The sequence below is a fragment of the Chrysochloris asiatica genome, unplaced genomic scaffold (genome assembly GCF_000296735.1).
Source record: "Chrysochloris asiatica unplaced genomic scaffold, ChrAsi1.0 scaffold00054, whole genome shotgun sequence".
Taxonomy (NCBI): domain Eukaryota; kingdom Metazoa; phylum Chordata; class Mammalia; order Afrosoricida; family Chrysochloridae; genus Chrysochloris; species Chrysochloris asiatica.
Genome location: NW_006408572.1, coordinates 8,560,190 through 8,579,849, shown reverse-complemented (window position 1 = coordinate 8,579,849; position 19,660 = coordinate 8,560,190). Strand labels below are relative to the sequence as shown.

The window sequence follows — 19,660 nt, the reverse complement described above, 5'->3', positions numbered from 1 at the left end:
AGACAACATTGAGAGGCTTCTTTATTCCAAGAATCTGATTTTGCAAGATCTAACATCTCAACTGTGGCTTCATCCCCCAGGCATTCTCCACCTGACTATTCAATCTGCTAAAGAAAAACCATAGTTCCTTCTCACATCTCCCCTCTGCTTTCCCTCTCTCCTTCTCCAGTTCTAGAATGTAGTAATTGGGAAGCTAGAGGGAAAAAGGGTTAAGAGTAGCCTTCTCACAAGGCCCCAAGTGATACCCACTAGTGCTGACTTATCTTGAGGAAGCTTTACCCCACAATTTGAGAAGTGCACTTTATCTCTGGCTCCATGCCCCATGAATCAAATAAGGCCCAGGGCAACAAGGGGCAGGACTGTAAATCAAGAAGTATCATCTAACATTCAAGATACTCCACCCAGGTATGAAGCAACCCCACTCCTAACTTTCTACCTCCTTGACCTACACCAGAAACTGTTCCCATCAACCAACTTAATCCTACTGAGATACCTTTTTATAGAAAGGTCTTTGACCCATCAATTAATAAATCACAAAAAACCTTTTAAACTTTAAATTCCATCAATAATATCAATCATAGTCTACAGCAATTCCAGAATGGAACTCAGCCCTTTTTTCTTCCTTATGGAAAAGTTCTAGTGCATTCACTAGTTCCAGAGAGGAAGGCAGTAACAAATATACTGGGTCATAGACCCAGTATTTCTAAGGTAAGAAAGTTACCAAGCACCTGTGACTTCTAGAGGCAAACGAGAAGTTTCTGGAATCTGAATATTTGCCAGACAACATCCAAAAATCTGTTAAGGAAAGAGGGGCCCCTCTCAGGTAAGAAAGAAGCCCATAGAATATTTAAAATCCAGATGCCTCTTGTAAAGAATGGGTCAGGTCTCAGATTCAGTCCAGGGAAAGAGTTTTTGTAATTCTCACTTCTTAGATCATAACATTTTTAGAGGCTGGAAAAATCAGAATTTACATCAGATTTCTTTCCCATGGAAGAATCAACCTGGTGCCAAGAACAGGCCCCCCTGGGAGGATTATGGGCTCAACTGAAGCCCCTGGCCAACTCTACTATGTGTTTAGAACCACAGTGAAGCCAGACCCAGGTGACCAGATTAGTGGGACAGTTTAGGTTCTGGATCACCTTGCAGGAAAGATGACTAAACTTCATACTTACAGCCTCTAGGAAGCATTTGCTACTTCCATTTCAGGCTCATCCATAAAGGTTCCTGTCACTCCTGAAGAACAGAGAAAAATCTAGGTCCAGTTCTAGCCTGCTAGAGAACTTACAATATTCAAAATATCAGAGAGGGTTCCTGACCCAGTTCTACAAATCCTGTATATCTCCAGACCTGCACTGGAGCAAATTAAAGTTTCCAGACCTAGAAATGGAGGGATAGAACAAGAGGAACCTCTTTCTCCTTTTTAAACAAACCAACAGGCACACAAATAAGAAACTGAACAATTCTACAGGTAAAAGTTATGACAATAATAAAATACTCAAGCCAAAGGGGGAGAACCAAATGCTATCTCTGCCAGCAGAGCTGTGACCTTTTCTGTGTTTTGGGTCACTGATGAAAGAGGGAAGTGGGAAATGCAATAGAATGAAGGCCCTGGTGCTTCCCAAAGGCCTCAATAAATTATATTTACACATAAACTGAATGAGATGGGGTTTGGGTTAGGGCTGTTCCCCAAGGCAACCAAGTCTCCAGTCTCTCCTCTTCCCTAGCTTGCTCTCTCTTCAGAGACAATTTTGATTGTGGAGAAGAGGTTTTGGCCAGCAAAACAGAGGCAGGTCTAACTAGGACCTGCCACCCCAGCTCTTCCCAGTGAGAAACAAACGTGGTAGCAGTTTCAAATACCGTTGGTTGGGGCTTTGCACACTCCTATGCCCAAGTGTGACCTGGGAGAAGCCAGGCCTGAGCCCGCAGCATCCTGGCTCCCAGGAGGTGAGTGGGGTCTGGGCCCACCTCAGCTAGGGACCCCCCAGAATGTGGTAGTGCACTTTGGTGTTGGTGGCAGCTCCGTGTTTTTGGCGCAGATGCAGTCGTAGTTGACTCTTGTGCCGGAAATGCAGGTCACAGGGGTCGCACTGTGGGAGAACAGAGTCAGTTCTTCCCTCCCCATCCACTTTTTAGGTCTTGAGTTCAGTCACATAAGAAGCCCTTTGACCCCATTACCCTCCCAAATTCCCAAGGGCAGTATAGGAGACAGACCCCATCTAATTCAGCAAAGGTTTTCCCACTGATCTGGTAGCGTAGTGGTTACGAATCAGGCTGCGAACCTTAAGGTCAGTGGTTCGAAACTACCAGCCGCTCCGCGGGAGAAAGAGGAGGCTTTCTACTCCCGTAAGGATTTACACCCTCGGAAACCCTGTACAGGGTCGCTATGGGTCGGAACCGACTCGATGGAACTTAACAACAACACAACCTTGCCACCAACTAATGAGTTCTTTAGTGGCACAAACAATTAAGCACTTGATTACCCAATGAAAGGTTGTGGGTTCAAACCCACCTAGAGGTATCCTTGAAGAAAGACCTAGCAATCTGCTTCCAAAAAGGTCAGACTTGAAAATTGTATGAAGCACAGTTCTACTCTGTATACACCGAGTTACCATACGTTCAAATCTACTCCATAGCAATGGGTTTGGGTTTTGTTTGCTTAGACACTGTAAGGAGAAAAAAAAAAAAAAACTACTTGCCCCATCTAGGAGCCTAACTTCTATATTATTTATCCTTCCCCAGCAACAATAGTGAGGTTAGTCCAGGATCAGGCAGTGGTTCATTCTGCTGTGCATAAGGTCGCTATGAGTCAGTACTGACTCGATGGTACCTAACAACAACATCAACATCTGGGCTCCTTAGTAACAAGGAATCCTCTCCAGGCACTAGCTATTTCTAAGAGACCTATGGATTGCCAAGCTCTGCTCCTCTCAGAGCCCTGGGCTAATGGAAAGTCATTCTACAGCTTTGGGCCAGGTCATGCCAGCTACCCACGTGGTAAGGTTTCTCTCCCGTGTGGATGCGAACGTGGCTCTTCAGGGTTTGGAGGTGGCGGAACCGAGTCCCGCAGGTGGGGCAAGGATAGGGTTTCTCCCCAGTGTGGATCAGCACGTGAGCACGCAGATGTGCTACCTGGGAGGAGAGGAGACTTCAGATGGTGCTTCTGGGAAAAACAGAACCCTCCAGATATGGCCCTCCCTCCTTCCTGCATGTCTACCTTTGAATTTGCTCCTGGGCTGGCTCCGTACCTGGACAAAGCGTGAACCACACGTCTCACACTTATAGGGCTTCTCGCCTGAGTGGATGCGGCTGTGTGTCTTCAGGTTCGCAGGCCGGTTAAAGCGGGCTCCGCAGATGGAGCAGTGATAGGGCTTCTCTCCTGGGGAGCAGTGAGGAAGGCAAATCAGGGACTCTGCCCTAAGACACCTGTGGTCAGAACGGCCACAAAGCCCTCTCCTCCCTGCTCAATACTACCTGTGTGCACAGTGCGGTGACTGGCGAGGTTGCCCTTGTAACGGAAGGCAGAGAGGCAGAGCTGACACTTGTAGGGCTTGTCCTCCTCCCCAGGAGCCAAGTGGTCCAGCCCCGATGAGCACCTAGTCAGAGTCTCACAATTCTGGCAACTAAAAAAATCCCTTCCTGGGCAAGGAGGTGAGTAATGATAACAATAGTTATTTACTGAATGCTTCTTCAATACCAGTGAATCCTCAAACCACACATTGGTAGGTTTTCTTTTTCTTAATTTAGAGTTAAGGCTTCTAGGGCTCATTTAACTTGCCCAAGGCCACATGGTTAGGAAGAGGATGAACCAAGATCTGGAGTTCTGTGTAGTTCTATGTAGTGTACCTTGTTCATCTCCTCTCTAATGGTGGTAGGGGTCAGTGGAGACCCCTACCAGTGGGAACAGATTTGTTTCACTCTCTTCTCTACACCACTCTGATGATAATCTGCCAAGCCCTGGGCAGACAACTCAAGATCCTGCATGGCTACATGTTCCCAAGCTTTACTTCTTACTTTAATACTACTAATGCCTGGCTCCCATGTCCAGACATTCTGATCTATGGGATGTGGCAAGACTTAAAAGCTCCCCAGGTAATCCTAATTTGAATAAAGTTTAGGAACCATTGCAGTAAGTCTTTCCAGGGACATTTTGGCCCAAAGTGGCTTGGAACAGACACAGAGGAAAAGTCAAAGATGGAGAAGATGGGACTCTGACCTGGAGGTTGATGAGCCTGCTCAGAGGGTGATCCAATGGTCTCTTGAGTCTGGGGTGTGAGATGGGGGGTTTGAGCTGGAGTCCCAGATTGGAACTGTATGGTGGCAGCAACTGGAGAAAGCCTAAACAATGACAAGGTCCAGAGAAAATAGCTAGGATAGATTCGCTCAAAGGGAGTTCCCCCTGAAGAACTTGGAGCCTACCTTTTGGAGGTGAGTTATACCCAATTGTTCTGCCAAGGTCCTGCCCACTGAGTAAACCTGGCTTCACTCCCTAAGGTTGTCTACCATTTGCCTTCGAGTGGCTTTTAATACATATGGTGACCTTGTGTGTCATAGAACTTGCTCCATAGGGCTTTCAATGGCTGATTCTTTGGAATTAGATCTCCAGACCTTTCTCTGGGTGGCCTTGAACCTCCAACCTTTCAGTTCTTAGCCAAATGCATTAACTAGGGATGGCAAAGTGGGCTAGAATCTCTGATGATCTGCTCCCCTCTCTCCCTGCCTCCTCACCACACAGACTCAATGACTCTGCCTCCTAGCTGAGACCAGCCTTTATTATAAACTCTGTTCCAGATTCTGTACCTGCTCTGGGAACCGGGAATGGGTCCTTCTTCACTGCTGCTGTTGCTACTAGAAGCCTCATCTCCACTGGGGAGCCGGGCTTGGGGGCAAGGTTGACCAGAACTTCTCTCTCCCACCAGGCTCCCTGCTTGAGAGGCCTGGGAGTTTAGTACGATGAACTTGTACTTTTTCCAGTTGCAGGCCTTGGGGTCTGGGCTGGCTGGACTGGGGGGACCTTGACTGCAGCTTCGAGACTCAGTAGGTGGATCTGGGTGGCCTTCGGAGCGCCTGGGACTGCCTGGTGGCCGGGCCGTTGGTGGTGTTGGAGCCTCTGCCTCCAGCGGACGCAGGGAGATGCCCAGAGGTTCATAGCTGGGGAAAGTGCAATAGAAATTAGTGCTGTTGGCTATCCTTGGCCTCCGCCCTTGATACTTGTTGGGGACATCACCTTAGCCACGCTGACCACTGAGCCAAGGCTTCCTCACCTAGCCTGGATGAAACGGTGGCATGCCTGGACCACATGTTCCATCTGCAAGTATGTGGCAGCTGCAAGGACTGCTGGGGCTGTGGCTGGAGAGAGGCGCAGGCGCGAAGTGTACATGAAATCCAGAAGAGGTGCAAAGCCTCCAGCTTCGGGGCCCCCAGGTAGAGAAAGCACGTCCACTCCTACTCCCACACGGCCCCGGAAAATTGAATAGAAGAAGCCACTGTTAGAGGGAAGATATATCATGTTAGGGAAACCAAGGCCGACTCACTCCACTGTAGAAAGTCTCACCCCTAAGAAGCCCCGCCTCCCTCACTATCACCACGCCCCAATTCCAGAAAGCTGCACCTCATGCTTATCTGGGTTTAGCTTCAAATTCCTCCAGATTGCCTTATGGCTCTTCCCCATTCCCCTCTGGCCACGCCCCAATCCAGGAGCCCCATTCCCTCCAGAGGTAAGAACCTGCAGGCGATAAGAACCGCCTTATGTGCTCGGAGGGGTTGCCCGCCAACCAGCAGCGTGACGTCAGTGAGTATTCCGCGCAGGCGCAGCTCATTCAGATTGCCAAGTACGTCGGAGGAATGGCGAGTGAACTCTCGAACATAGCCCAGGGCTCCCTCTGTGGCTGCGGTGGAACCCATAGCGACACCAGCCTGCGGGAGCAATGGAAGGGACTCCGAGGTCCAGTCATAAATCGGAAGACTGGCCGTGTCCTCAGTTTGCTTTTTTTCTCCTAAAGTGTAGCTAAGATCCCCGGCCCCCCGCCGAAGCATCCTCACCTAATCCATATTGTTCATTCTGTTCTCAGACACACGCTTCCCTCCCTGCACCAGATCCCACAGTATACAGGAAGGGCTGAAGGTTACCACACCATGGCGTCAATGGAGAGCGCGGGGAAACCGGCACGCAGTGTTCTTAGTTTGCTTCCCAGTACTCTTCTGGCATCTCCACTCCCTTGTGCTTCACTGCGCACCTAAGTCTCACCTATCCCACCTGCCGTCCATACCTCCAACTGCCAGTTGAAGCTCTTTTCCCCAACCGCCGAATTCTGCCACTCCTATTTGGTTCCCGATCCCTAGTTTAGCCCAATTCTCGGAACTCAGTCTTCCTACCATCAAGAAGCTCCAAACCCTCTAAGGGGACCCAAGAGTCTAACCCCTCAGTCTCAAATTCTTACCCCCGTCCTGCAGGGGCAGCGGCTTCTCTTCTCAAGGAGGGGCGGGGTCTCCCTCCCCTCTTGGGCCTGGCGCCTTTATCTGGCCGGGATGTCGGGGGCGGGGGTGGAGGTGGGTTGACCGCCTGGATCTGTATCCTTCCTTCCTCTCTCGCTCTCCAGCTGGCAAGCCCGGGGCGGGGTCTTGGGCTAGAGGGCGGGACCTAAGAAAAGCTGGTGGTCCTAACAGAAAAAGAGGTCTTGGACCACGAGAGAGTGGAACTGAGAATGGGGATGTTGGAATTGTGGAGGAAGCCGAGGACATCGAAGTTGGAAATGAGGGTGACCTGGGTCGTTGGAGGGCTGGGAACAGAGGAAATTGGTGTGATGGCTTTGGGAGAAGATACCAGGAGCCTGTTAGGGAAGAAAAGTGAATACAACAAAATTGTCCAATGCACGGTGTTAAAAGGAAAAAGGGGAAGCCTAGCGAGGCATCACGTTAGGGAGAAGCGTGAACACCCATGTCTTCGCAGACTGTAGGAGGGTATGGTTTGAGTGGCAGGTACTTCTAAAGGGTCCTACAAAAAGGGGGACTCTGACTGGGCGGGGTAGGGAGGTGGCGGATATGATTTCTAGTTGATTTCCTTCCATTGTCCTGCGACCGGAGCCAGCTGCTTCCCCTCGAGGAGGTGGGGAAAGCCCCGAGTTGGGGTCGAGAGACAGTCGGGAGACCTAAGCATCCAGCCTTTCGTTCCCGATTCTCTTCTGAATCCTTTTTGGGATCCAGAGAGACGTATTTGAAACCCGGGCCTCCTCCCCCAATACCAGCTCACTAGGGCCTCGGGTACTCGCCCGTCGGCCACGCTTGGAGTCTGGCGGGACGCCGGGGTCCAGAGCGGCAAGTCCGCAAAGTTCTGCAATGTCTGGCTCCTTCCACGAGGGGGCGGACGAGCACAAGCCTAGCCTCGCGTGATCGTCTCCATCGACTGGGGGGTACGCGTTAGTAGGATCTGTTTGGTCCAGTCGTCTGAAAGGTTCGGGCTCCCCGACTTTGCACTTGTTTATTTTGCTCCTGTGTCACCAACGAGGGGAGTAGGCTTGGGCGGAAGAAGAGTTAGGGGACAGAGGGGACTTTCCCCTAGGCTGATTTCTACCTGGGGAAGGGGAAGGGTGACTCCTACTCTCTTTTTTCCGTAAAACTGAGGCATTGAGCTTAATTTGCTGGCCCCTAACCCTTTGGCGAGTTCCTCCCTGCTGGGTCTGGAAATCAAGAACCCTACCAGGGGTGAAAAAACGGCGGGCTTTTTGGGAGAAAGGGCAGTGGGTAGGACAAGGAGAGAAGTCTGAGGTCAGAACTTTCTTTTCCAATTAGATGCTATTATCCGGAGATCCTGTTAGTGGTGCCTTAGGATAAGCCCTGGACTGCTAACTTCAGGGTCGGTGGTTCAAATCCACCAGTCGCTCCATGGAAACTCTATACAGGGTCATATGAGTCGGAACCGACTCAACGGCATTTTACAACAACAACGACATCCAGAGGTCTTTAGAAGTGCATTTTAATGAAAGTTGGGTGGGGTAAGCAGTTGTTCGGTGCCATCTAGTTGGTACCGACTCATAACGACCTTATGCACAACGGAAGGAAACACTGCCTGGTCCTATGTCAACCTCACAATCAGTCGTTGCTACACTTGAGCCCGATGCTGCTGCCACTGTGCCAATCCATCTCATTGGGGGCAAACAGGGAAGGTTTTCAGGAGGTAGGGAAGGCAGAAAGGGCCTGGTAACCCAATCTAGTAGCTAGGCATGAGCACCACCTCATCTTTTGTTTGTGCAGACTTTGGGGTACCAGGCTTCATTTAGAGAAGGGGAGCCAGAGTGGAGGACAGCTGCAAAGCAGGAATACCTTGGGTTTGGGCTCATGTGAGTTTACGGCTGACCAGGAACCATTGACTATTGTCCATAAGCTGCATGTCCAGGCCTGGTCCCCCGCTTCAGATTTGAGAGTGTCTTTATCTGGAGCGCACAAACGAAAAACTGGGAATCAGACACCACTGAGGATTCAGTATAGTTAGATGGCTTTGGCATGTAAGGGTTTTCTCGAGTAGTCTCTGCCCAGTTTGGGGACAGGGTTAAGTTGAGACTTCCCTTTAGTATCAGGATGGACTTGAAATTCGGTTATATGGTCATTTGTGGGGTACTTACTAATTATGGGGTATTGAGCTGGTTTACTTGTTATGAGCACTAGAGTTGCATTCAAACTTGAGGGCCTATGGTAATTTTGAGGCACAGTGCTTGTTTTAAAGCTAAATTAGTTCTGGGGTTTCTGACACCTACGATTTGGAAGTTTTACCCAACTCTGTCATCTTGGACTATCTAGAAAACCTACTGGTTGATCTTTGGGAAGTGAATACGAGTTTTATTTTGGGAGTTCATAGTCACTCATGTATATTGGCAGTTAAGGTTCTTATCAGCCTGATTTCAAGTAGGGAAGTCATGCTGATTTGGGGGCACAGCTGTTTAGAATACAATATAAGTTTCAAGGCTCAGGTTAGATTGTCGAATTATGAAATTCAATTCAGCAGTTTGATTAGCCTGAGGTGGAACGTGATAGGAACGTGGGAGCTACTGTGAAAGCCTCTGGGGAGTCTATCCTGGGGGAGGGGGGGATTAGAATTTTCTATTCCCATGTGGCACTGTGGGCTAATGCACCAGACTGCAAAGCCATTTGAACTGCAAGGTTGATGGTTCAAGCTCACCAGCTGCTCCTTGGAAACCCTATACAGGGTCCCTATGGGTCGGAATCGACTTGATGGCACTTAACAACAACATTTGAAAGTAGTGGGAAACTTACTTGAGGGGAGAAATTCATGTGTATGCCTGGATTACTAAGAAACCTCTCCCATGGGAGAAACAAGGAGAGGTCAGAGTGGGAGACCAGAGTTTTTGGGTGTCTTTATTTTGGGGGTATTTTGCTGCTCTTCTATTTCATTTGCTGAAGCTGAGAAGCATAAGGTGAGATTGTTTAGGGGTTCACTTAATTTGAGGCATGATGATGCATTGGTAGTGTCCTTTGCTTAAAGGTCTCTCTCACCTCAGATTCTAGAAGTCTCTTTCTTTAGTGAACCCCCAAATAAGCCCAATTTCGGGATGGGAGTTCAAGACCAAATTTGAAGGGGCAAGTTTGGAAAGGGAGTGCTCTCTTCTTATCTGTATATGTTTTGGCTAGGTCTGAGGGAAAAGAGGTGGTTTCAGGCTCTGAACCCCAATTCTTAAGGGAGCACACCTCGACTTTGGGGGAAGATGGGAAAAATGGGGTATCCCGAGGTTGAGTGGACAGCCCTGACCAGAATAGTGCTTTTGGAACTGTGGCAAGGAGGGCTACTGGTGGGGTACAAGGAGGTGATTTGTGAACTCTGATTTTCTATGATAAGAGCCCCAAACAGAAAGTAGACAGAGGACCGGGGAATGTGGGTGAGGTGGGGGTGGGGGTGGGTTCCCAACGGCAGCAGGGGCTAGAGAGTACTTCAGGCCACTTCTACACGCCTGGGTCCCTGCTCTTTTCGGCTCTCCTCCCCTCTCTCCCTCCCACCGCCCACCCCCCCAACTCAAGGGAAAAAAAACTGCCTGTGCAATAGCAATGGCAGATTCCAATCCTCTAGGCTTTCCTAAACCACCACCGAGACCAGCCAGGGGGGAGGGGGAGGGAGGATCGGGCTTTCCTGCTTTCCTAAGACTGGGGCAATGAGCTTGACCTTCTGGCCCCTAACCCTTTGGGGAGTGCCCCCCCTCCCCCGTCTGGAAGCCAGGTGTCCTGGACCCTAGCCCCTGAGCGAAGGAGAGGGGGGGGGGGTCCTGGAGAGACCGGGAGGAGGAAGGAGGGAGTGACTTCCAAAATTGGCATCTGGACAGAGCAGGGCTGGCGGGAGGCAGGAGAAAGGCGGAATTTTCCTGAAAAAACGGGGCTATCTGAGGACCCCAAATTTGGGGATCTAGTCTAGGACTGTCTTCCCAACATCCTAGATTTTTTGGGGATTTTTTGGGGGTTCCAGGACCCCTCTAGATGGGGTGAGGAATGTAGTGTTGGGGGAATCTGACTGGGGCATTGCAGCTGCCTCTCCCGCCGAGTTGGAGACGGATGGGCTGGGACGGGTTTGGGGGGGGTGTCCCCAATTCTGACTTGGAGTGGAGAAACCCCCTTCTGAGCTCTCTTGTGGGGGTCTCCCCTCCCTAGGGCACTCCTCACACCCAGAGCCAGTCAAGAGGAAGGAGGCCAGCGATGCGACTGGGGTGGCTCCTTTCTCCTGCACCCCAAATGTGAGGGATGCACCCCAATTTTTTCTCCCTTCAAAAATAGGGGACCAGGATCTCAGGGGAGAGTAGCTGAGGTAAGTGGGGAGGACAGTGTCCCCTGTTTTCAGGAGAGACGTGGCGGGCGGTTGGGGGGGAGGCTTGGAGGTGCGTGCTGGGGTGGGGTTGGGCTTTGTGAGTCTTGGAATTAGGGGGTGATTCGAGAGACTTTCTCTTGTGCCCCTAAACTGTAGTTCACCAGATGGAAACCAAAGGCTGAGACCAGAGTGCCCCACGCCATCTCCAGCCATTATTATAGTGTTGGATTTCTGCTTCACACCCACAAGGGCTCTGCCGAGGATGGGAGCTGGGGGCAGCTTCTCAGTTTGGGGGCTTCAGATGGAATGAGGGGAAGGAGGCCTTAGCAGAGATTAGGTGTAGGACATACAGGGACTTGGGGATCTGGCATTCCTCAGGGCCTGAAAAGACTGCTTACACACACCATCTTAGAGGTTTTTGATTGCTAAGAGTTTTGGGGGGTGTGTCGGAGGGGGGTAGTTAAAAGTAAAATTGGAGGTTGGAGAATAACTCTTGGTTCTTAGAGGATATTATTTTGATTTGCAGAAGAGACTTTGGCCCTTAGATTTTGCTTTCTAGGGGTTGCTTTTAAAAGAATTAGTCTTGGACAGGAGAAAAAAAGCTGAGGGAAGGCCCAGGGTGGGGGTGGGGAGAGACATGTTTGTCTCAGCTTAAACGTGGCTCTCTGGGGTGGGCCTGCCTGCCTAGGGCCTGGTGGATGGGCTAAAGGGGGTTGTTGTGTGGGTGGGTCCTGGGTTCTGAGGAGCAGCAGCGTTTAGGGACAACACTGGGGGTTGAAGACCTGACCCCCAGGTCCAGAAGACCCTCTTCCTGGGCCCTACTGTTCCCCTTTCCCCCTGCCTCCATTTCCTGCTTTAGGCCTCCATCTTGTGGCAGGCCCAGGGCCCAAGGAGACTTCCGGCCCCCCTTTCCCAATCATGTTCCGGTCCCACCACCTCTGGACTGCCAACTCCCAACCCTGCCGTCCGTCCTGGCCATGTCTCTCCTTGCTTTTCTCTTGGGTCTGACCCAGGGAGGGGAGGAATGGACACAGGAGGCTTGGGTCCCTGCCCTTGCTGAGTCGGAGGCAGTTCGTTGGCCTCCCACAATCCTTTCCAAGTTCCTTGGCCTCTCACCTTACCCTAGGGATTGCCTGGGTAGGTGAATCCTTCCAGAGGAAAGATGGCTCCATTCTTATGGCAGAGTGAACTCATCCGTTAGGCCCTTCTTCCTCCAGTTGCCTGCTTGGCTCCTACACTCGGTTTGTTTTCCCCAATCTTTCTTGGGCCATGTTTTCCTTTGAAGTCTTTCCTGGGCCCCTGCTCTTGGTGGTCATGGTGGAGAAAGGGTCTTCACAGCACCATCTTATCTTCCTTTCCTCACAATTCACTCCAGTCCTGCTCCCGCCCCAGCAGCACACTGTGGTTTGTACGGCACTGTGGCCACGTCCAAACCACACTGTGGTGTTAGAGAGAGAGTGGGGAAGGCACCGCAAAGGCCTGGCCCTGGGAGGCCACCCTGGATACTGGACACAAAACACCTCTGGGGGCTGTGACAAACTCCTTTCAGGGAAGGGCGGAGCGGGGGCTATGAAAGTTCTGGAAACAGCCCCTCCAAAATTCCTCACGGTAGGCTCAACCTGCCAGAGATGCTGGGAGTAAGTTCTGCCTTCAGAGCTTGAAGCGGAGTCTCTGCTGCCCGCATCCAGCTCCCCTGGTTCTAGCAGCACAGAAATATTGGCACTGGAAGAGAGTCTACCAATATTGGCTATGCTGCTCCAGGCAGGGTGGCAAGTGCTGCCCAGGAGGGGCTGAGCCCCTGAGGGCTAAGAAGAGATGGACCCACCCCTTGCACTCCAATAAGGCACCAAGCTGAGAGGAAAATCTTTATTGTTTTCTGTATAAAAATGTGTCCATCAGGTGGAGGTCAAAGAGGCTGGGCCTATGCTTATGCAGGCCTCAGTAGGAGTTCCAAAGTGGACCTTCCTGGCCCAGGAGCCTCTGACCTTCTTTAGTGCAGGCCTCAGTAGGAGTTCCAGATGATCTATAGGTCCATAGTGAACAATGGGAGGGGTCAGAGGTGAAGGCTCAGTGGGAGAGTAGCGGAGGGTCAGCAGAGGTCATAAGAAGGCCAGAATCCAGGGTCAGGCTATCTGGAACAGGAAGTAAAATGGGCAGAGATGGAGCGAGCTCTGAATATGCTTCCAAGAAAACTCCCAACCTCACCAAAACACCCAACTCCAGACTGGCCCAATCCCCTGTACGATGTATGAGAACATATTCCTTTCCCAAACCCCGGGAATGGGGAGGGGGAACAAGGAGGCTTCAGCTGAGACCCGCCCTACTGATGAGTTAAGCACTTCCTCCCCTCCCCTTCAGTCAGTGTGGGGGGAGGAGGACTCCTACCCTGGTCGAAGTTGAGTTTCTTGGCTGGCGGAGTTTCCCCTAGCCCTTCAATATCCACTAGGTCACTGTTGGCATCGGAGTCGTTCAGAGCACTGAGAGTCACATCTGGGAGGGGAGCATAAGCTAGGTTCTACTTCCCCTAGCTGCCCCTCAGCTTCCCAAGGCTTCATCCTCCCCCAACCCCAAGCCCCTCTCTGGGAATCTCCCCAGGGAGAGGAAGAGAGATGTGTACCCTCCTCTGAGCCAGGCCCAGTTCTCTCAATGAACCTCAGCTGGGAATTTAACCCCCAGGCAGCAACTCCACAGCCCTCACCAGCCTTCTGCTTCTTTATGGGGGGTCCCCCGGCCTCAGGGACAATGGAGCTGCTGGGTGGAGGGGCTGCTGGAGGAGGTGACAAAACACCAGATGCCAACTTCTTGGGTCCTTTCTTGGGTGACTCTGCTGGAAGGGGGATGCCAGAGTCTTCATATACCTTGCGTTTCACTGTGGCCTTTATCTGAGCCCTAGGACAAGAGAGAGGAAGGTGTCATCAGAGAAGCTGAAGGAAGCAGGGAAGGTGGGGAAGGGATAATGGGTTACTCTGTGAGAATCCTGGGGAGCCCTTCCTGAGTCTAGATGAGGGCCACAACCTTTGGTACGGTTCTTGTTTTCCTTAAGCTATGAACTCAAGGCAGATAGAAGATGAAGCGGAAATCCCTGAACTGAGTACCAAGAAAGGCCGATCACTTAATTCTCTTGTGGAGGAAAAGTATGGGTGTGGAAGGCTCCCACATAAGGCTTGGTGATCTACAGAGAGACTGAGACTTATTAGTGGATCTAGTCAACTAGTTCAGAGTCATAATATTCCTGGAAACACTGTAGTACACTCAAAAGATCTGTATAAATAACCAGGGAACTCGTATCATCAAATTTAAAAATTGGGTATCTGCGGCAACCTAAAATGAAAATCTTGAAAGGCTCTGATTACCAGAGGATTTTAGGAAGTTCTGACCAATTGTGATAATTCTTGTATTTTCAGTTCTCAAAGGGACGCTGCTAAAACTAGCGCAGTTTTAATAAAGACTTGGGCTGGAACAAAGTTCTGAGGAGAATTGAACAATGGGTTCAGTAGAAGAAAGCTGCCCACCCCCCCTTTCTCTGCCAGCCATCCTCCCTCACACTGTCCGTTCCTTGATGACACAGCTGATGCGATTAAGATCGTCCCCAAATCGCTTCACAGCAGCCCTCAGCATCTCTATTTCCGTCTCGGTCCACTTCGCACTGTCAGAAGGGAGAGGGGGAATAGCAAGACAGGCAGGAAGAGGGGTGTGGAGCCAGCCCACAGCTATGCAGACCCCAGTCAACCAGCCTTCTCCCTTCCCAGTCTCCGGAGACCCTCCCAAGTATCACTTAAGTAGTCCTTTATAAAAAGCTCTTAAGGTCCACTGGGGATCCAGTGGGCCCTAAACCACGTATCTGAAAAACCACCTTAGAGCTTCAACCTGCTGCTGTGTAAAGCTCAATGAAACCATTCAACAAGTAGGGTAACAAATGGAACTCCTTAACACAAAGTCTGTAACAGTCTGAAGAATTCCAGGTGATTTGTGGGGTCTGATCTGCTGGTATGCGCAGCATGGAGTAGAGATGTGAACATGAGTTGGGTTAATAATGGGTCTTAGTCTGTGTTTTCGTCTATCATTCATTCATTCACTCAACAATCATTTATTAACACCTATACTGCAAAGCCATTTGAACTGCAAGGTCGGTGGTTCAAGCTCACCAGCTGCTTCTCGGCAACCCTATACAGGGTCGCTATGGGTCGGAACCGACTCAACGGCACTTAACATTCTTCTTTATTCCAGACACAATGGGAAACTAACATTTGTCCCTGCCCTAGAGTGTGTTCGTATCTGTAATCGAATCCAAGTGTCCTCGCTCAGTGTCCAGGTCCAAGCCCAGGGTCACGTACCCCGCGGGAGAAGAGTCAGCCACGGGATGCAGCTGCATCGTCAGCTCCCCGAGCTTCGTGAAGGCTGCGCCAGCCGCAGAGAATATCTCTCCGACCTGGGGGCGGGACAGCATTACAGGGGACCGGCGCACGTCCTCCACGATGTCCCCGCCCGAAGCCCCTAGCCCCACCCCAGGTTCGGCTCCTGCCCGCCCGCCCGGCACCCCGCCTGGAGCTGCTGAGCCGGAAACGAAGTTTGTGTGTGTAGGGGAGGGAGGGGGGGTGCCCTCCCGTGGCCGCCAGAGAGCGCTGTCGCTAGGGAGGCCGAACCTTGGTGGACGCTGACGTCATGGCTCCGCGCGCCTCCTCACAGAGACGCTGCCGCCGCCGCTGCCACGCGAACCGGGACCACGGAGAGCCAGGCAACCGCGCCGCTCCGGCTTCCCGCGCAGGAAGTCCCGCCCCGCCCGGCCGTTGATTGGCTGAACTCAGCAGCTGCCCCCTTATCAACCGCAATTACTTAGGCCGCCTCCACGCCCCCAGGGAAGAGGAAAAATGCCTCACTTCCGGGCCCTGCTTGCCTCCACTTCCGCTAGGGGGCCCAGACTTCCATTTAGAGACCAATCTCCAACCTTAGTCCCGTGCCCGCCCCCAAGCACGGACACGAGGATTAAGAGAGCAGGTTCTCTTTATTGTTACACAGATAGTCAAGAACAAATTTGAATCCTTTGCCAGGGAAACTCAGTCCTGCAGAGGGCGCCGGATAGTAGGACGTGCTGGGCGGAGGAGGCAGTCTTTAAATAGTGGAAGGGGAGGATGCATCTAGCGCACCATATATTCTTTGCGCTTATTGAGCCGAACTTGGCAGAACGAGAAACCTCCGAGGAGGAGGTAAAGGCCCGCGGCGATGAAACAGTTGTAGCTGACTTGCTCATAAAGGCGGTATATGTTCTGGGGGCCGTTCCTAGGGGGTGAGGATTAGGTAGAGAAATGTCAGAAAAATTAATAGTAGCCAACATTTACGGAATATTTAATGTCAGGTATCATGCATTAACATTTATTAATTTTTCAAAACTCTATGGGGTGAGTTCTAGCACCCATCTGAGGCATAGATGTTGTTGTTGTTGTTGTTATGTGCCGTGGAGTCGATAAGTCAGGTGAAATACCGGAAGGGACCACTGGTGGTTTTAGGAATGCCTCTGAGGTTTGACTCCCAAGAAGGCTATTATATTCTAAAGAGAGCAGGCTGTAGCCTTGGGGTCTCCAAGTGTCCCCCATCCACTACCACAATGGCTCCTTCAAAGTGTCCAGTTTCCCTCAATTCTCCAGTCATAATTCTGACCACAGACCCAGCCACCTCCTACCTACCCCACCCGACTACTTACTCAAAATCTTTGTCCGTGAAGGGAACGTCCTCAATAAGGACTGCGGAATGGACATTGAAAAAGATTCCAAGCATTATCTGACGAAAGATGAATGGGTTGGTTGTTGAATTCAGGCACCTGGCCTCCAAGCCACTCCCTAAGTCCCTTCCACTAATAATGTTGCCACAACACTTGGGCCTGGTAGTAACTAGAACGAGCTAGAATTAGGGGCCACCTGGAATACTGTGTGAGGCCGTGACATTGAGTTGAGGAGCTGGGGCAAGCGCAGCAGTAGTGAGCAACTCATCTTTGCCAGGAACCCAGATTCTCTTCCTCCGCTGGGGCGTCATTATCACGGGACTAAGCGGAAGGGATGCGGGGAAATTCGCACTTCTTCATTTGATTATAGTCTTCTGAACGGGGGTGGGGGGTAAGGAGCCCTGGTGGCGCTGTAGGATAAGCACTGGACTGTTAACCGGAAGGCCTGCAGTTCAAAGCCACCAGCTGCTCCCGGGAAGAAAGATAAGGCTTTCTGATCCTAGGGAGATGGAAACCCTATCGTGGGTCGCTCTGAGTCAGAATGAGCTTGATGGCAGTGGGTGGGGTGGGGACAGAGAGTCCTGGAGGAACAAGGCCGAAACTACCCATTTCAGCTCCCTCCATTCCGCTCAAGTATCTCTCGGGAGGCCAGCTATTTTTCCCTTTACTTGGAGGGGTTCTCAAATTTAACAGCTCCGGCTCCCATCCCAGGGTCCATCCAGTATTCCCGTTCCCCCACCCGCTACAGTTCCTCATTTCTCCATACCAGTTCTGCCTCTTTTTTTTTTTTTTTTCAGTGCCCAACTAATGATCAGTCAGTCCCTCCAGCCTGCCCCTGCTTTCTAAAACCCGTCTTCTCCTAGCCTCCTAGCTCCTCCAACCCCGGCGACCCTCAGGCCCTCTCCGATTCTCGCAGGCAGTCCTCTCACCAACATGATCACTCCCCAAGCGCTGAGGACGATGCCACAGGCGGCCACCTTGGGCCCGCAGCACAGGAGCGACGCCATGAAGTCAGGGATGGGCTAGGTGTGGGCCTAGCAGAAACGGCGCGAGAGAAAGCCTAGAATGAGCAAAGGACGAGCAAGCTAGAGTTAGGGGCTCGCGCCACGGAGAACCGACAGTGCGGAGGGCGACTAGGGGGCGTGGTCTCCGGGCCCAACCAACGTTCCAGGGGCTTGGAGGTCGGAGAACACTATGTGTCTTGGAGTCCTTCCGGACTTTGGCGTGGTAAGGCAGTGTCTGAAACTACAAAAGATTCTCTGAAAGCATTTGTTTACGTCTTTTGCTGGAACATGACTATCGGAGGAGCTAGGGTGTCCTGACTCTTGGATTTCCTCCTCTGCAAGTGGCAATGGAAGGGACCGACACCTCACGTGACCGGGCTTGACCGATCAGGTGACCAGGAACGCGTCGTAACAGGTCCTCGGAGAGAGTCTGTAATGTTGAAGAGCAGAGCAGAGCTGGGTTTTTAGCGGTGGAGAACTGGGACCATCTGATTTTCCTTCATATAACTTGGTAAGGGGTGGTAGCTGTGAGGGGGCAATGGTGAGATACGGGAGACGGATCACCTCTGTCTTCTTTCTACTCATCCCCCACCCTTTCATAGATATTTGACAGCTTAAAAGGAGACTGGAGCCCCTGCCGGAAGCCAAGCAGCGATGGCCGTTTAGAACGCTTTAGAATTTTGAGGGTGCTTAGGAAAAGGTATTGGAAATGTTTCTGACTAAAAATTTGTTACCCATGCTTGGAATACTGTACGATTCTGGATACCAAATCTAGAAAAAATAAGTGAGCTAGGAAAAGCCCAGGGAGAGCAGATTGGATGAACAAGTTGTGAAGGCGAACAGTTCTGCTAAATGTACTGAAGAAATGAAACATCTTTTAGGTATCATCTAGTCGACTTTGACTCAGGCACCCTAATGTGTTGCAGAGTAAAACTGTTACATAGGGATTTTGGAAGCAGATCACCATGCCTTTCTTCCGAAGCATCTCTGGGTGGGTTTGAACTGCTAGTCTTTGGTTTAGTAGCTGCGAACTTAACCATTTGCACCACCCTTAGACTCCCCAAGAAATGAATAAGTGTACAAAAATGTCACTTTGCTTCCCTACTGTAAGGATAGGAAGGCAATTATGAAAAGCAAAACCAAACCCACTTGTCACCAAATCAATTCCCACTCCTCTCAACCCTGTATAGTCTGTAAATCTTTAGGGAAGTAGGCAGCCACATCTTTCCTCTGGAGTGGCTGGTGAGTTTGAACTACTAATTTTGCAGTTCGCAGCCCAAAAAGTATAACCCACTACACCACCAGGGAGGGCTCCCTATGTTATGGGCCATTAGAGTCGACTCTGACTCAGCGACCCTGTGTAGGGTTTCCAAGGAGTAACTGGTGAGGGTTCATTATAATAAAGTAAGACACAAAAATTTAAAAAAACATGAATAGTTTATCCTTTCAAAATAAAAGTTTGTATACTTCACTGGTGAGAGACAGGTTTGGGAACTAGAGGTGTTAGGACACAATTTTGTACTAAGCTAGCATAGACAGGGATCACAGCATAATTGAGAGGAATAATGTTCATATTGAAGTTTCGGAACCAAAGAAATACTGTCAGTGGCTGGTATTTTCCCACTTATCTTGTGTAGGTTATTGTTACAAGTGTGGTGCAGGAGAACCTGGAACTTGGGAAAGCCATGGAGATCCCAGGATACAAAGGACAGTAAAAGTGGCATTGAAACAAATTTCATATTTCTTTTGTTGGAACTGTCAGGGGAGGGAAACCTACTTATGTGAAGGTTTTATTCTGCCCTAGAAATACCATTATTTATTTTATTGTTAAGATACGAGGGGCTTCCAAAAGTTCATGAAAAAATGGAATGAAATTTTTCCATGAATTTTTTGAAGCCCCCCTCATGGAAACACAACATTTGTCACTTGCACAGTTTTCATGTATACAATTTAGTAGCATAAGCTACATTAATCAGTTGTGCAACCATCACCAATATTTGTTGCCTAATTTTCACTACCATAAATAGGAGCTCAGTGCTTCCTAAACAGTGTCTTCTTCTTTCTCCCTGTCTTCTGTCCCTGTTGTTAAGTGCCATCTAGTTGGTTTTGATTCTGTATAGGGCTTCCAAGGAGTGGCTGGTG

The 19,660-nt window shown here is 50.5% G+C and overlaps 3 protein-coding genes across 5 annotated transcripts; all 3 read right to left on the bottom strand.

Moving 5' to 3' along the window:
• Positions 1-1,564: 1,564 nt before the first annotated feature.
• BCL6B (B-cell CLL/lymphoma 6, member B) lies at positions 1,565-6,463 on the bottom strand. The gene is made up of 9 exons (XM_006863337.1): positions 6,438-6,463; positions 5,723-5,913; positions 5,262-5,483; positions 4,798-5,148; positions 4,214-4,335; positions 3,472-3,636; positions 3,246-3,376; positions 2,992-3,129; positions 1,565-2,087 (listed from the first exon to the last, which is right to left on the bottom strand). Exons 2-9 carry the CDS (start codon positions 5,899-5,901, stop codon positions 1,971-1,973), a joined length of 1,425 nt encoding a protein of 474 aa, XP_006863399.1. The 5' UTR covers positions 5,902-5,913; positions 6,438-6,463; the 3' UTR covers positions 1,565-1,970.
• Positions 6,464-12,646: 6,183 nt separating this feature from the next.
• LOC102816602 (chromosome unknown open reading frame, human C17orf49) lies at positions 12,647-15,575 on the bottom strand. 3 transcript variants are annotated; one of them, XM_006863334.1, is made up of 6 exons: positions 15,442-15,575; positions 15,133-15,227; positions 14,343-14,444; positions 13,497-13,687; positions 13,184-13,288; positions 12,647-12,930 (listed from the first exon to the last, which is right to left on the bottom strand). In XM_006863334.1, exons 1-6 carry the CDS (start codon positions 15,460-15,462, stop codon positions 12,866-12,868), a joined length of 579 nt encoding a protein of 192 aa, XP_006863396.1. In that variant the 5' UTR covers positions 15,463-15,575; the 3' UTR covers positions 12,647-12,865. The 3 variants fall into 3 exon arrangements, with proteins under 3 accessions (XP_006863396.1, XP_006863397.1, XP_006863398.1); XM_006863335.1 differs by having other exon boundaries at positions 12,647-12,926; XM_006863336.1 differs by lacking the exon at positions 14,343-14,444 and having other exon boundaries at positions 12,647-12,926.
• A 358-nt stretch (positions 15,576-15,933) lies between these two features.
• RNASEK (ribonuclease, RNase K) lies at positions 15,934-17,521 on the bottom strand. The gene is made up of 3 exons (XM_006863333.1): positions 17,444-17,521; positions 16,497-16,573; positions 15,934-16,075 (listed from the first exon to the last, which is right to left on the bottom strand). The coding sequence occupies exons 1-3, from the start codon at positions 17,519-17,521 to the stop codon at positions 15,934-15,936; spliced, it is 297 nt and encodes a 98-aa protein (XP_006863395.1).
• Between the last annotated feature and the right edge of the window lie 2,139 nt (positions 17,522-19,660).

Bases quoted from the DNA above. Each gene is read 5' to 3' on its own strand.
- BCL6B (XM_006863337.1), bottom strand. From the start codon at position 5,901: ATGGGTTCCACCGCAGCCACAGAGGGAGCCCTGGGCTATGTTCGAGAG. The intron at 5,484-5,722 runs GTTCTTACCTCT...TCCCTCTAACAG, and splicing joins GCGGTTCTTATCGCCTGCAG to TGGCTTCTTCTATTCAATTT. The intron at 4,336-4,797 runs GTACAGAATCTG...GTCATTGTTTAG, and splicing joins ATTCCCGGTTCCCAGAGCAG to GCTTTCTCCAGTTGCTGCCA.
- RNASEK (XM_006863333.1), bottom strand. From the start codon at position 17,521: ATGGCGTCGCTCCTGTGCTGCGGGCCCAAGGTGGCCGCCTGTGGCATC. The intron at 16,574-17,443 runs GTGAGAGGACTG...ATCTTTCGTCAG, and splicing joins CTTGGGGAGTGATCATGTTG to ATAATGCTTGGAATCTTTTT. The intron at 16,076-16,496 runs GTAAGTAGTCGG...CTCACCCCCTAG, and splicing joins TTCACGGACAAAGATTTTGA to GAACGGCCCCCAGAACATAT.
- LOC102816602 (XM_006863334.1), bottom strand. From the start codon at position 15,462: ATGACGTCAGCGTCCACCAAG. The intron at 14,445-15,132 runs GTACGTGACCCT...CCCTTCTGACAG, and splicing joins GCTGACTCTTCTCCCGCGGG to TGCGAAGTGGACCGAGACGG. The intron at 12,931-13,183 runs GTAGGAGTCCTC...TTCCTGTTCCAG, and splicing joins GAAACTCAACTTCGACCAGG to ATAGCCTGACCCTGGATTCT.